The sequence below is a fragment of the Marmota marmota genome, unplaced genomic scaffold (assembly GCF_001458135.2).
Source record: "Marmota marmota marmota unplaced genomic scaffold, marMar, whole genome shotgun sequence".
Taxonomy (NCBI): domain Eukaryota; kingdom Metazoa; phylum Chordata; class Mammalia; order Rodentia; family Sciuridae; genus Marmota; species Marmota marmota.
The window spans coordinates 20,345,561-20,360,270 of NW_026000057.1; the positions used below are offsets into that span (position 1 = coordinate 20,345,561).

General features: G+C 38.6%; 1 protein-coding gene across 3 annotated transcripts in view; it reads left to right on the forward strand.

Annotated features, from left to right (window-relative positions):
• The window catches only part of Herc5 (HECT and RLD domain containing E3 ubiquitin protein ligase 5), a 53,572-nt gene that overhangs the window by 133 nt on the left and 38,729 nt on the right, over positions 1 to 14,710 (forward strand). For 2 of the 3 annotated variants that reach the window (XM_015484546.2, XM_048813599.1), the window contains exons 2-11: positions 7 to 296; positions 2,778 to 2,898; positions 3,658 to 3,734; positions 6,118 to 6,339; positions 8,037 to 8,128; positions 8,350 to 8,480; positions 10,470 to 10,615; positions 11,681 to 11,757; positions 12,388 to 12,491; positions 13,694 to 13,753. In XM_015484546.2, the coding sequence (XP_015340032.1) occupies positions 32 to 296; positions 2,778 to 2,898; positions 3,658 to 3,734; positions 6,118 to 6,339; positions 8,037 to 8,128; positions 8,350 to 8,480; positions 10,470 to 10,615; positions 11,681 to 11,757; positions 12,388 to 12,491; positions 13,694 to 13,753 (1,295 nt within the window). In that variant the 5' untranslated portion in view covers positions 7 to 31. The remainder of the gene's footprint in view (positions 1 to 6; positions 297 to 2,777; positions 2,899 to 3,657; positions 3,735 to 6,117; positions 6,340 to 8,036; positions 8,129 to 8,349; positions 8,481 to 10,469; positions 10,616 to 11,680; positions 11,758 to 12,387; positions 12,492 to 13,693; positions 13,754 to 14,710) is intronic. The other variant, XM_048813600.1, reaches the window with a different exon arrangement.

Consider the following 14,710-nt stretch of genomic DNA (forward strand, 5'->3'; position numbering starts at 1 on the left):
AAAAAAAAAAAAAAAAAAAAAAAAAGTAGTGATGGAGCGGAGGCTGCGGAGGAGGTCGCGGGGCCGCGCGCGCTCGAATCCCGGCCGGGCTGCCGCGTCCCGCTCCGTGGAGCCGCACTGCGCGGGACTGTGGCTCTTCCCCAGCGCCTCGGGTCTCCGCAGCGCGCTACTCCGGAGGTCCGAGACTACGCGCCAGATATGCTGCACGTCGAGGCGCCTAGCGGTGCTGGAGCGCGGCGGGGCTGGCGTCGAGATCCACCAGCTGCCGCCGAGGAGCGACGGGGCGAGGAAGCCCAGTAAGTGGGGCGTGCGGGAGGTATCCGCTCGGTCTCGAGTTGGGAGGGAGGCGTGGCTGGCACTGTCGCTTTCCCTGAGAGGGGCTGGAGTGCGACGTGCTGTGCTTGGCCTGGTACGGGTGGGAGCGGTCGGAAGGGCATTTGGCTTGCGGCTGTGTCTGGGGCGGCGGACGCGCGCCCGGCTCAGGTGGTCTCGCGGTGCCGCGCACCTGAAATTTCCTTTACCCCGGTCCCCACTGGTCGCGGAGTTCGCAGGATGTTGGTCAGAATTGGACCGTCCTTTGCAAACGGACCCGCGTGGGAGTGTACGGAGAGCATCTTCATCTTCTTAAGCCATGGTCCTTTTATAAGTGGTTGCTGTTCAAAGTTGTTTCCACCTCCCCCCGCAACACACACCACCCCCTACTCTCCCCGATTTTGTGAGCCTTTTAGAGGCTTCCGTTATCTTTATCCGCGACAGTATAACATTGGCCTTCAGTTGCACTTCGATCAGATCCTAATCCCCGTACAAGTTAGGTATAGTGGTTCTGATTTATCTTATTGATCTTCAGAAAATTCTGGTCTGAAGTAAATAGTGTCTTACTGTTGTGTTGTTTTGATTTTTTTTTAAATATTTTTTAGTTTTCGGCGGACACAACTTGTTTTGAATTTAACTGGCGTGAAATCGAGCATTTTTTCAGTTCTCCATTGGCCATTTGCATTCCTTTTTCGGCCAACTGCCTGTTCAAATCCTTACCTGGCTTTTAAAACATTGAGTTATGGATCTTTTTTTTTTTTCTTATTTATTTGTAAGAGCAATTTGGATATTGAATAATAGCTCTTTGCCTCTCGTATATGTTGTGATATTTTTCTGCCTTGCCTTTTGTTGACCTTATTTCTTCCTGTGCACAATTTAAACTTTTAAAATCATCTATCCGACTTTTTCTTTTATGGAGGTGTGTGGATTTTTAAGTTAGAAATTTATGAACCCTCTGAGATATAAGGTAGTGATTTTAAAGCGGTATTTTTTTGTGGCGGGGTGAGGGCCGGGGTTGCTCTACAACTGAGCTACACCCCCAGACCTTTTTTTTTTAATATTTATTTTTTAAGATGTAGTTGGACACGATGCCTTTATTTTCTTTTTATGTGGTGCTGAGGATGGAACCCAGGCCCCGCACGCGCTAGGCAAGCGCTCTACCGCTGAGCCACAACCCCAGCCCCCACCCCCAGTCTTTTTTGTTTTCGAGTTAGGATTTCCCTAAATTGCTCAGGCGGCCCTCGAATTTGCTATCCTCCTGCCTCAGTTTCCCAAGGAGCTGGTATATAGACTTGCGCCACCGCGCCCAGCTTAAAGTTTTATTTTTAAAGTTAAAATTTGTTATGTTTGGAATTGATTATGATGGGTCTGAATTTATTCGGTTTTTTCCCCCAGAGAACTGAATATGATTATCCAGTACCATTTCTTGAATATCCCTCTTTTTTTAACTGATTTGAAATGCTTAGTCTATAAAAATGCATTAAAAGATAAGTAAAAGAAGGGGGGGATTAATCTGTTGGGCCATTTTTGTTCCTCTAGTACTTGTAAAATGGTTTGTGCTTTTGAGATTTTCACATTAGAATTAAAGAGTGAAACAAAGTCCCCAAACTATCCTCTTAATTTTTGTGAACAAACTAAGTGAGATGAAATAGTAATTGTTGAGCAATTTAAATTCTTTCTAACTTTTGGAAAGGACTAATTATGCCCTAGTGCCAATAAAATTTTTTTTCCATGGTTTCCCCCTTTAAAAATATTCCCCCCAAACACAATTCTTGCTTTTAAATATAGGCATTAGCTTTTGAGGGGAGCTTTCTGTGGGTGTTTATTATTGGTTTTGGATAGCATGTCTCAGAATACACAATATATTCTTGAAATGAGTTATGTTACTCTAAAATTATGTTTTCTTACCTAGTTTTTCATTTGTCACTTTAAATCTAATTTGTCTCAGTTTATTAAAAAAGGATTTAAACTGGGCAAGTAGGTGAATGCCTGTAATCCCAGCAGCTCTGGAGGTTGAGGCAGGAGGATCAGGAGTTCAAAGCCAGCCTCAGCAATTTAAAGAGGCCCTAAGCAACTTAATGAGACCCTGTCCCAATATAAAATGAGCTGGGGAGGTGGCTCAGGGGTTAAGCACCCCTGAGAACTGAAATGTTTTTAAAGATTTAAACCCCAAAAATGTTTTTAAAGATTTAAAAGCAAGATATTTAATTGACTATGGTAAGGTTCTATTTTATGTAAAACAAAGAATAAATCAGTGCTTTCCCAAATCTAAAAATGTGCATTGGCAAGAAAATTGTTATTTCTTATTTGCTTCGTATACTTGAGTTTTCTTAAAGAGAAAATCATGTTAAGTTGAAGATTGTCTAGTTTAACTTTTTTCCAGGCATTTTAAGTGTATTATAATGAAATCAATAATAGTAGTAGATAATAACTGATAACAGTTTCTTGTTGAATTTGCTCTTCAGAGTGTATTAAGTTAGGGAAAAAAATGAAGATACATTCCATGGACCAAGGAGAAGAGCATATATTGATTCTGTCCTCAGATGGAAAGCTGTTTGAATACAATTATAGCATAGAACACCCAAAGTAGGTAACTTTTTTTTTTCTTTTGTTAAATGGTTTTACTTTCACCTGAAAGGCAACAGTAATTTTGTAGTAAAATTTTACACTATATGATTCCTGTCCTCTGCTCTATATAGTAGCATCTTAAGGAAGATTTTCAATTCTGCCAGTATTGCACAGGTCATTAAAATAAGGTGGAAATTACAAACTTATGTATATTAATTTTCATTAATAATAGGTGTTCCCAGTCTGGAATAATGGGACAAAATAATGTGTTAAATAGTGATGAATTCTAAACTGACCAGTGAATTCCATCTATACCATACAAACCAGTATTCTGCTGTAGCTATCATGTTGTTTTGGCATTTGAAATGTTTGATTAGTTTCTCTAGCCCCAAATTGAACTTTGACATTCATCACATTGTGTGATACTCATGATAATCCTATATGGTATTTCCATAAATAAGTTTTTAAACCTAGGAAAAAATGCATTATCATGAAGTGATTTGTGAGACTTTTTTCCTAGTAGATCGCATGAATTAGAACTTATTTTCAACTTGCATTTATTTCTGCATGTTAAAATTGTTTACATAAGTAGGGTATTTTAGACTCATTATATTATAAATATATCATGCTTTATATTTTCTTCAAAGTATTTTTACAGTTCAGTGTATTGAATGTGAAGTGGTAAATTTAAAGTTGTTTTTCTTGCCTTCATTCCTAATTACATTATTAGTTCTAGCAATCATTATGACTTTCATAAACTATCTTTTCTTTGATCAGGTTTCAAAGCATTTTGCAAGAAAAATATATAATTCAGATCACATGTGGAGATTATCATTCTCTTGCATTATCAAAAGGTAATTTTTGGAATATTGTTTTCCGTAAGTAGTAAATACGTGTATCTGTAGAACCAGTCAAATAGATATACCTCATTTTGTGACAAGACAGAAATGTAGTTTTGAATTTGATATGATTCAGAGTTGTGTGTGTTTATTTTTGTTTTGCTTTGTTTTTTTGTGCTGGGGATTGAACCTAGGGGTGCTTAATCACTGAGCTGTGTTTCCAGCCCTCTTTAATTTTTTTATTTTGAGCCAGGACCTTGTTATGTTGCTCAGAGCCTCACTGAGTTGCTGAGGCTGACCTCAAACTCAAATCATCTTGTCTCAGCCTCCTGAACTACTGGGATTACAAGCATGTGCCATTGCACCCAGCCAGAGTATATATATATTTTTTTTTGGTACTGGGGATTTAACTTGGGGCACTTAATTCCCGAGCCACATCCCCAGCCCCTTTCATATTTTTATTTTGAGACAGGATCTCACTAAGTTCATTAGGTCCTTACTCAGTTATTGAGCCTGGCTTTGAACTCCTGATCCTCCTGCCTCAGCTTCTTGTGCTGCTGGGATTACAGGTGTGTGCCACCATGCCTAGCTAACATAGTGCTCTTAAAGGGTGCAAAATGAGAGAGAATTCTTGGGTCTCTAAAATCTTCAGATTTCTAGAATCAACTGTTTCTACATTTTATTCCAGGCTTTTATTTTGCAAATATGAAATAGTGAAGAATTTCTGAATAATCAAAAACATTCCTTCTGGAATCTGGTCCTGGCCCTGGCCACCCTTTTCCAGAACTTTTTTTCCTTTTCCTAACACTCTACTACCTTTCATTGTTGTAGTTGAGAATCTTCTAGTTCTATTGGGGGCCCAAGTTGCAGGCCTGTGTTACATATATCATCTTTTGAATTTCAGGATTTTCCCATACTTTCAGTGTTCCCTGTCAAACACTGATAGTATAAAATGGAAGCAGCAAACTTGACTATGAAAGGAATGGCTATAGGAGGGTGATAGAAGGAATTCAGGATCGAGGAAATTAAAAAAAAAAAAAAAATGACAGCTGGGTACAGTGGCATATACCTGTCTGTATTCCCAGCTACTTAGGAGGCTGAGACAAGAGGATCACAAGTTCAAAACCAATCTGGACAACTTAGCAAAACTCTCTCTCAAAATAAAAAATAAAAAGCTAGGAATATAGCTAAGAGGTAGAGCATTTGCCTAGCATGCATGAGGCCCTGAGTTTAATCCCCAGTACCACCCAAAAAGTGGGGGTAGGATAAATACATACATATGTGTGTGTGTGTGTGTGTGTGTGTGTGTATCAGCATACACATAAATATATGCTGAAGGCTCTGTTGTGGTTTGAGAATATGAACTTGTACTAGAAAAAATTGGCCATTTTGATCTCATCCATTAATGTCCAAACATTTCATATAGAGTATCTATTATGTTTGGACTGTGAAAATTACATACCTGTCTTGAAGAAGTCTGGAATCTAGTGACTTCAGAGGCTAAGGCAGGAGGATCACAACTTTGAGGACAACCTGGGCAACATAGTAAGATTCTGTCTCAAAGAAAAGAGAAAAAAATAAAAGTTACTGGTAAATCACAATACAGAAAAAAATAAAAGAAAAGTAAAGAAGGGAACTGGTCATGCTCATCATTATATTCCTGATGGCTAATAGGCACTTGAAAATTCTACTTGAAAAAGAGATTCTACCCCCTCGAATGGTATTCTACAAGGAGGTGATCATTAAACACTGGTTCTCTGATATGCTTTTTCAGATGCCATTGAATACTGACAGTTTCATTAGATAACCTAAAAAATTTCATGAAAAATATGCTTCATATATTCAACTAGTTAAAGAAGAAGCTGTCTCTTTCAAAATACTGTACTGTGGCTTTTTTGTTTGTTTGTTTGTTTGTTTGTTTTTGAGTTGGCATCTCGCTTCATTCATTGCCCAGGCTGGTATGTTAAACTCCTGTGCTCAAGTGATCCTCCTCTCAGCCTCCTAAGTAGTTGCAAGTGTGTACCATCATGCCTGGTTTCAAGTGAATTTCTAAGTTGTTTATTTGGGATGTTTAGGCCCCTGAAAGGGAGAAAAGTAGAAGAAATACTAGTTCTGGGTTTTTTTTTCTCAGACTAGAATACTTCTGTTTTTCATGGGCCCGACATGTGGCTTTCTTAAAGTATTCCTTGAATCTGATCAAATATTTATATTCAGATAGCTTCATTGTATCCCTTGAGATGAGGGATAAGGAAGTTACTTAACTGTTACTGCTAAAAAGATTCTTCTGTGTTTTTCAGAGTTAGGCACAGGTCCTGAGAGATTTGTAAATATGAATGTAAGACATGTGTAGTATACATAGTGCAGTTAATACGACTGAATTTTCTTTGTTTTTGTCAAGGTGGTGAGCTTTTTGCCTGGGGACAGAACCTGCATGGCCAGCTTGGAGTTGAAAGGATCTTTCCCTCAACCCCCATACCACAGATGGTGGAGAACCTCGCAGGAGTCCCTTTGGTTCAGATTTCTGCTGGAGAAGCCCACAGCATGGCCTTATCCATGTCTGGAAATGTTTATTCATGGGGAAAAAATAATTTTGGACAACTTGGCTTGGGCCACACCAAGAGTAAGGAACATTTTCAAATTCATATTATTAACAAATATATTTGTTAAATGGGAGATAATTGAACACAGACCTTCCTATCACAGATGGTTTAGATCCTTGTGTTCATTTGTACTGGTCTTCATGATTTATCTGGCTTTAAGGCGGAATCTGTCCAAGAGACCATGTGGAAGTTGTTGATATAATCAAGGCCTGTGTAGGACAGCAAGGGCATTGGATTAGGAATCAAAGCACTGAGATTCTTCCCATTCTGCAGTTTACTTACTACAGGGCCTTGTCATGCCCTCACTTTCCTCTGAGCCTATTTCCTTTTTCTGGAAAGTGACAAGTTTTGACAAAATGACTTTTAAGATGTCTTTGAACGTAAAAACGCTGAAATTCTGTGTGGAAACTCACACATCCTGATCCTATTTTAAATGGCATTATTTATGTCTATATACACATTCACACAACCAAAAAAATCATGTAATTGCCATTATTGAACTACCTCTACAAAGCATGGCAAAATTTCTCACGGTCCCAGATGACTTATTAGAATTCTCATGTGTAGTGAATTCTGTTTTATCTGGAAATGGTCAAATTTTGCGTGTCTCCCTAACATGGCCCATAACTCATAACTCAAGATAAGAGTAAAGATATGGTTATACTGGGCATAGTGGCACATGCGTGTAATCCCAGTAACTCAAGAGACTGAAACAGCAGGGTCACAAGTTCAAGGGTAGCCTCAACAACTTAGCAAGACCCTATCTCAAAATACAAAATACTGGGGATGTAGCTCAGGGGTAGAGAGTCCCTGGGTTCAATCCCCAGTACCAAAAGACAGTAAAATGTGATTAAAAATTATTTTTTGCTGAATCTTTTGAGTGCCTTGGTGGGAAAATAATCATGAAGGAAAGGAAAAGTAACATGCGGTGAGAATGCTGTAGTAGAGAATTTTTTCTCCCTTTTGAATTGAACTGTACTACTGAGCCACATCCCCAGCCATTTTTAGTTTTCATTTTGAGACGAGGTTTCACTAAATTGCCAAAGCTGGCCTCAAATTCGTAATCATTCTGCCTCTCAAGATGCTGTAATTAATAAGTGTGAGGCACTATTCCTGGTGGAGAAAAGAATCTTCATGCTCATTAATGGTAGAATGTTTTCCTAGCATGTTGTAAGACCCTGGGTTCTGGATTCACTCCCCAGAACCAGGAAAAAAAATGTAATTCTGGGCAAGAATTAGAAATATCTGATGTGTTGCAATTAAGATTAATCAAGTGAGTGGTGGTGCACATCTGTAATCCCAGCTACTCAGAAGGCTGAAGCAGGAGGATCATAAGTTTGAGGCCAACTTGGGCAACTTAGTGAGATCCTATCTGAAAATAAGAAGGGACCAATATGTAGCTCAATGATAGAGTACCCCTCAGTTCAATTCCTATAATCAAAAAAAAAATTAAATGAGGTTGAAAAGAAAAGAATGAAATCTTGGGAAGTGGCTTGGCCCTTCCACATACATAGGTTACTAAGGGTGACCCTTTTGGCTACTGCCCCACTCTCAACTTTAGGGCTAGAACTTGGGCCTCAGTCTGCCAGTATAGATCTGAGCTTGTCAGAACCGGCTGAGCACTGCTGTTGCTAGGTTGAGAGGAAGTAGGCCAGGTAACCAGTGTGAAAACTCACTGCTTCTTTTTGGTCACTTCAACTGTTCTTTCCCTGCACAGATAGAGCAGCTCCTTGCCTTATTGAAACACCAGACAATAAGAAAGTTGAATTTCTCGCTTGCGGTGGTTCTCACGCTGCCTTGCTCACACAGGTAGGTTTACGTGGTCTCCTTTGACTGTACATCTAGAAGAACACTGTGTATGAGGCATTAGTGTTATCCAGAAAAAAGGTGATCTCTTCCCGCAGTAGGACTGTTGTCCTGATAATTTGGGATCTTTACTTTGACAGTACTTTTATTCACTCTAGGAATTAGTGAATGTGCCTCTTTTATGGTATTTCTCCAGCATCTGACATGAAGTTCCCTTTCTGTAGGATGGGCTGGTGTTTACTTTTGGTGCTGGGAAATATGGGCAACTTGGTCATAATTCAACACAGAATGAGCTGAGACCCTGTTTGGTGACCAAGCTTGCTGGAAATAGAGTGACCCAGGTAGCATGTGGAAGGTAAGTTGTAAAGTGTCAATGAAAATATCAATGATATTAATGAACTTAGGTAATTTAATAAAATACCCATCTGTTTATAAATATCAAACATTTTCAAATGGGTGAAGAATTTATATTATTAATCATAATAAATCTTTAAGTCTACATATTTGTTTTCTTTGACTTTGGTGGGGGTACTAGAGATTGAACCCAAGGCCTCGCTCATGCTGGGCAAAACGCTCTACCACTGAACTACACCTCCAGCCTTTTCTTGTTATTTTTTGTTTTTTTAATGAGCAATTCACTTTTTCTTGTCTCTTTTCTGAAATACCTCTGTTAATTGTTCAGATGAACTTTCATCTTTAAGGAAAATAAATCATTTTTATTTGGGGAATGTAAATAATGTAAGTCACAAAGGGTTATTTTTGGGTTCATTTGTGAAATCCTTACTATAAAAAATCCAGTTTATATACATTCAGTCTGTAGACATACTCTGTTATGATCTCACACTAAAACTACATGAATGGTGATAATGTTAAGGTAGACCAAATTATTGGTGTAAGATTCTCTTAGCCAAAGCAATTCTTCTTAATGTATGTCACATTCCATCTTTCTCCCGTTTTCTTTGCCATACTGGGGATTGAACCCAGAGCCTCCTGCACACTAGACAAACATTCTATCATTGAGCTATATCCTAACAACATCCCAAGGACCCATTCAATCTCTCTCTCTTTCTCTCTCTTTTTTTTTTTCTACTAGGGATTGAACCCAGGCACTTTACCACTGAGTTATATCCTGGTCCTTTTTATTTTGAGACAGAGTCTCACTGAGTTGCTTAGGGCCTCATTAAGTTGCTGAGGCTGGCTTTGAATCTGGAATCCTCCTGCCTCAGCCTCCTGAGCTACTAGGATTACAGGTGTACACCACTGCACCCAGCCTCAGTATCTCTTAATCAAAAAATGTTGCTACCACTTTAGGTTCTTCTTAACACATGTCACTTTTAATAGCATGTATTTTAAGAGAAGGAGCCACATTAGATCCCTAGTATAAATCAGGTTAATACCCCTACTAACATGGGGGAATTCACTAGAAACACACAAAACACTGCAAGTTGATATATTCAGTCACATTTATTACAGGAAAAGGGTAGTGGTTAGTAACAGTTGAAGGAAGAGAGGTGGAGGGCCAAGACTAGGAAGAGTCCGAATGCTGAATTTCTGGTTGTCTCCACTTGGAGCAGCTGTTACTTCCTCTGGAATACAGGAAGTATTGTTAAACTGGGAAACACCCGAGTCCACAGAGTTTTTATTGGGGGTTCACTGCTTAGATATGATTAATTGTACCATTGCCAAGTAATTTAACCCAATCTCCAGCTCCTCCCTCCCACGGGTCTGGCTTACATCCCAGGCCAGGGGAGTTTGCCACTAGCCTCCAGTAGGAGTGGTCTCAGGGCTCCACTCTCAGTGCCAGACACTTCTCTTTCACCTGAAACGTACTGAGGATTTGGCAGTTACCACCCATAAGTTGGGGACAAGGGCAAACCTCTCTGAGCAAGATCAAATTGTTTACTACACACCAGTGTTGGAAGAGACCAGAGAACAAATCAGTGAGAAAACCAGTGTGGTAAATGTCTTTGAGAAATAAGTGGGAGCTCAGAGGAGGTCAGCTAATCCATTCTTCTAGGATGGTAAGATGAGGAATTCAGAGATGGTTTCAAGGAGCTGGTCACTCTCAAGCTAAGGCTTGAAAAGGGAAGAGGAAAGGGAGGTGTTTGTTCCCAATAAAGGGAACACCATTTGCCAGTGTGTGACTCAAGGCCTTGAGTGGATACAGGCTTTCCAAAGTCTTCTCACTCTCACAGTAGGTTTCTTGGTTTCCAGATGGTTTTCATCCTTTGAGTGTTAGTTTTACTCTGATTGGGTAAACTGATTTTGGCAGTTTACTGTATTGCTAAATATTCTCATCATTGGGGAAAATTAAGAATTGACAGTATGTGCTTTTATTTAATAGGTGGCACACACTTGCCTATGTTTCCGATTTGGGAAAGGTCTTTTCCTTTGGTTTTGGAAAAGAAGGACAATTAGGAAATGGTGGAAAACATAATCAGCTGATACCTCTACCCATGAAATTGCCATCAAATGAAGAACTCAAATTTGGTAAATTCTATAGGAGTACAGGATTCAGCATAATGCCTTGTTAGAGAAAGTGATTTTTCTGAGGGCACGATATGACAAGGAAAGCAGTGTATGAATATAAATGAGTTTCTGTGAACACTGGTTTTATTTTTTTAAGTGTAAATAATTTTAAAGATTTCATTTAATTTATCAAATCAGAATAACCCTCATTTTTCTGCTTCTCCTTCAGATTAGGATTAATGTAAACTTGAATAATCACATAATAAAGCAGATATGGATTCAGAGATGTTTGATGATTTCAGTTTGTAAGAGACTTATTACATTCCAGGATGATTGGTTTTCCTACCTGGTTTAATTGACCCATAATCAGAAGTATGCTCCAAATCGGAAGTGCTGGAAATATGCTCAGCACGTACCTGTACTATCAGTCCTTGTAACGATTCTGAGATGTATTTTGTTATCCCCATTTTGCAGGAGGATACAGAAACCTGGAGAGCAAAAGGCTAGCTAGACACTTACTCAAAGCCAGGAAGAGGTCTAGCTGAAATTGAACCATGCTCCATGTAATCTCAGAACCCAGGCTCTGAAACACTGCAGTACAAGCGCCTCAAAGTGCTTGGATTGTTTCTGAAAGCTTAGAATTCTCTCATTTCTTCTGGGGAAATGAACAGTAATTTGCTCAAGCAGTTCATATATTATCTTTGATTCTTTATAACATTCCATGCCTTGAAGTATTTATTCATATTCTTCATTCAGCAATAATTGGTTAAATATTATGATCGTGGTTTTTAAGAATGGGAGCTAGGCAACAGTTAATGAAATATTTGTTTATGCTCTATATAAACATTTATGTTAATTATATAAAACAGATGCCACATGTCAACCTTATGTGTCACCTACGTTTGACAACTAGACTTTACCCTAAAGTATATACATCTCTACTTCTTAATTAGTGGGAAATGCACTGAGTTTTTGTCTATTAAAAACATAAAATGACAACATATAAGAAAAATCTGAGATTATTTACATTGAGTATACAGTTTGTGCTAAGTGACATTCTGTACACTTTATGTGCATCCCTTTCAGAAAACCACAGCTCAGGAAAGGAGCTGATTATGATTGCTGGAGGAAATCAAAGCATTTTGCTCTGGATGGAAAAAGAGGTAAAATTAAATCTCTACATGTACTATCCTTGGTATTTTAAACAAAATAAAGGGTTCTGGAATCCAGGTTTGGCCAACTTAAAAGTCATTAGGTTACTAAGGTGACTTTTGGGGAATAGATGGGCATTGTTGATCCTTTACCATCTAAGCTAATTTATTTTACCTGCAAAAATCAACAGATTTGTCCCTAATGAATGTTGTTGAATCAGTATAATTTCCTCATACTCAACCTGTCTTTTGGTGGGCTTCTGGCTAGTAACATTGGTCAGGTCCTCATGAGCAGATAGGTACAATACTAAAAACACCTGAGGCTACGAGGCTTGTGAGTACTGGACCCTGGAAATCAGTTTCCTCCTCCTTATACACCCAGCCCTCTAGGAATGTCCTTTTAAGGTTGTCTGATGTTCACCTTCATAGGATTGCTAAGTGTTGTGACACTCCAAGAAATTTCTTTGACTCTAAGCCTCCTTGGACAATAAATGGGCAACTCCTTGCTTGGTAGAGTTTCTTTTTGTGATTGTCCCAGACTTAGTTATCCATATTTAAAAATCAGTGTTGTATTCTTAGAATGCACCTAAAACTTGGGTAAATTTCTGACATGTCTAAATTATTATGCTTTCTTGTTTGTAGAATTCCTATGTTAATCTGAGGAGGAAAATTCTTTTATTAAATGAAGGAACTATAAAGAGATGGATCGCTGATGTGGGCACTAAGCAGTGGCAAAATACAAAAAGGTATGTGCCCTTAATTTGTCTGACTCTCTAAAGTAGCATTCCCAAATTGGTGCTGCACAAGAGAGAGATATAAGGCTCTAGTGTATTAGCCAGGATTTTCCAGAATAACAGAGCTAACAGGATATGTCTATATCTATCTGTCGAAAGAGAGATTATCTTAAGTAATTAGCTTGTGTAATTGTGGGGGCACAAGTCTGAAATTTGTGGTCTGGTCACCAGGGAGAAATTGATGTTGCAGCTTGAGTCTGAAGGCAGAATTCCCTTTTGGAAGGGTTGCTTGTTGTTTTATTGTAAGGTCTTTAAACTAACTGGATGACGCTCACCACATACCAAGAGTTACCTGGTTTACTCAAAGTCTGCTGATTTAATTGTTAATTTCAATTTGAAAATACCTTCACAGAAACATCTAGAATAATGTTTGACCAAATATCTTGGTAGCATGGACTAGCCAAGTTGACACCTAAAACTGATCAACACACTTAGCATGTACACTCCATGAAGACAGCTTTTTTTACTGTAAGATTTCCCTGGACTCTTTATATTTAGATTTATTGTGACTCTGAACAGGAAATATGTTCTGTGGCATTTCCCAACCCTTTCTGACCCTGCAACCACTTGTTCCTACACCTCTAATTCACAGCTGAATAGTCAGAACAACCCTGATCTCAACTATAAAACTCCTGCCACTTGTAAGGATTGTACTCATTCTTACGGTCTCATTCTAGAGACCTTCTTAGATGTGGCTTTCTAATTCTGGAAGCTAGTTATACAAAATAGTTGTGTTATAATTTTCAGAGTACAAATGATGAAGAAGTATTGTGTACTTCTGAGATGAAACAAACCCCCACCCTGGGCCCCCAGCATATTTAATTTCTGGTAATTTATTTTGTTCCCAATTCAGTGGAATAGAAATAGAGCTTGTGAAGTTGAGTAGAATGTGTTTTATTTGTTGGAGAAAGTTCTGACTGCATCAGGCCCTTTCGTCTTTCCCTGAGACGTCTCAGAATACACCTTTCTATTTCCACTGACATTTTGAGAATTAACAAATGGGGTAGATGTTTAGATGCCATGATAGTACGCAAACAAGTAAAAGATGGGAGAAGTTTGAAGGACAGTTACAAGCTGTTTCATTTATCATGTCTCTTGCTGTAAGGAGGCATGCTGTTCAATTTGGTGTAACCACCATCTTATTCCTGATGTAGGGAAATCCGAGAGATATTTTCATCTCCTGCTTGTCTGACCGGAAGTTTCTTAAGGGAAAGGTAATACATATAATGAATTAAAATTCTATTTAAAAATATTACGAAAGCATATTCAAAATGGTTCCAGGGCAAAAAGTTAGCTATGTGTTTATCTCTTTTTCAAAATTACTTTTTTCGATAAAAGCATATATCTGCTTGCTGTATAAAACATCAAAAATACAGAGGACTGAGGAAGTGGCTCAGTGGTAGAGCGCTTGCCTAGCATGCATGAGGTCCATAACACATACACACATACACAAAATATCAAAATCATCCATAATCCATCACTTAAGAGTAATATCTTAGGGGATGTGGCTCGGTGGTAGAGTGCTTGTTTCATGCACAGGGCCCGAGGTTTGATCCCTAGCACCAAAAAAAAGTATTATCTTAGGCAAGGGGGACAGCCCAGTGGTAAAGCTTGTGCTTATTTGCACAAGCCCTTGGGTTTGATCCCTAATGTACACAGACATGCACCAAAAAAAATGGATATTGTTTTATGTATTGTTTTTTACTTATTGTGCCCATTTTCTATTTTATTCAATTCCATATTATTCAATGTTTTTCTACAACATCATTTTAATGGTTGTACAATAATCCATGGGAAGGATATACTTTATTTCCTTATTGGTAGATAATAAAGATTTTTTTTTTTTTTAATTTTTAGTATTTATTTTTTTTTTTAGTTTTCGGCGGACGCAACATCTTTGTATGTGGTGCTGAGGATCGAACCCGGGCCGCATGCATGCCAGGCGAGCGTGCTACCGCTTGAGCCACATCCCAGCCCCGATAATAAAGATTTTTAAATTTTATTTTCTTTTATAGTAGTGCTGAGGATCAAACCAGGACCTCACACATGTTAATCTATACATGTTCTAGCACTGAGTTACACCCCCGCCCCTTTTGAATTTTTAAGTATTAGTGAAGAACAACTTTATACTTCTTTTCCTACATTTTTGTTTGTATATTTGTTTCTTTAAA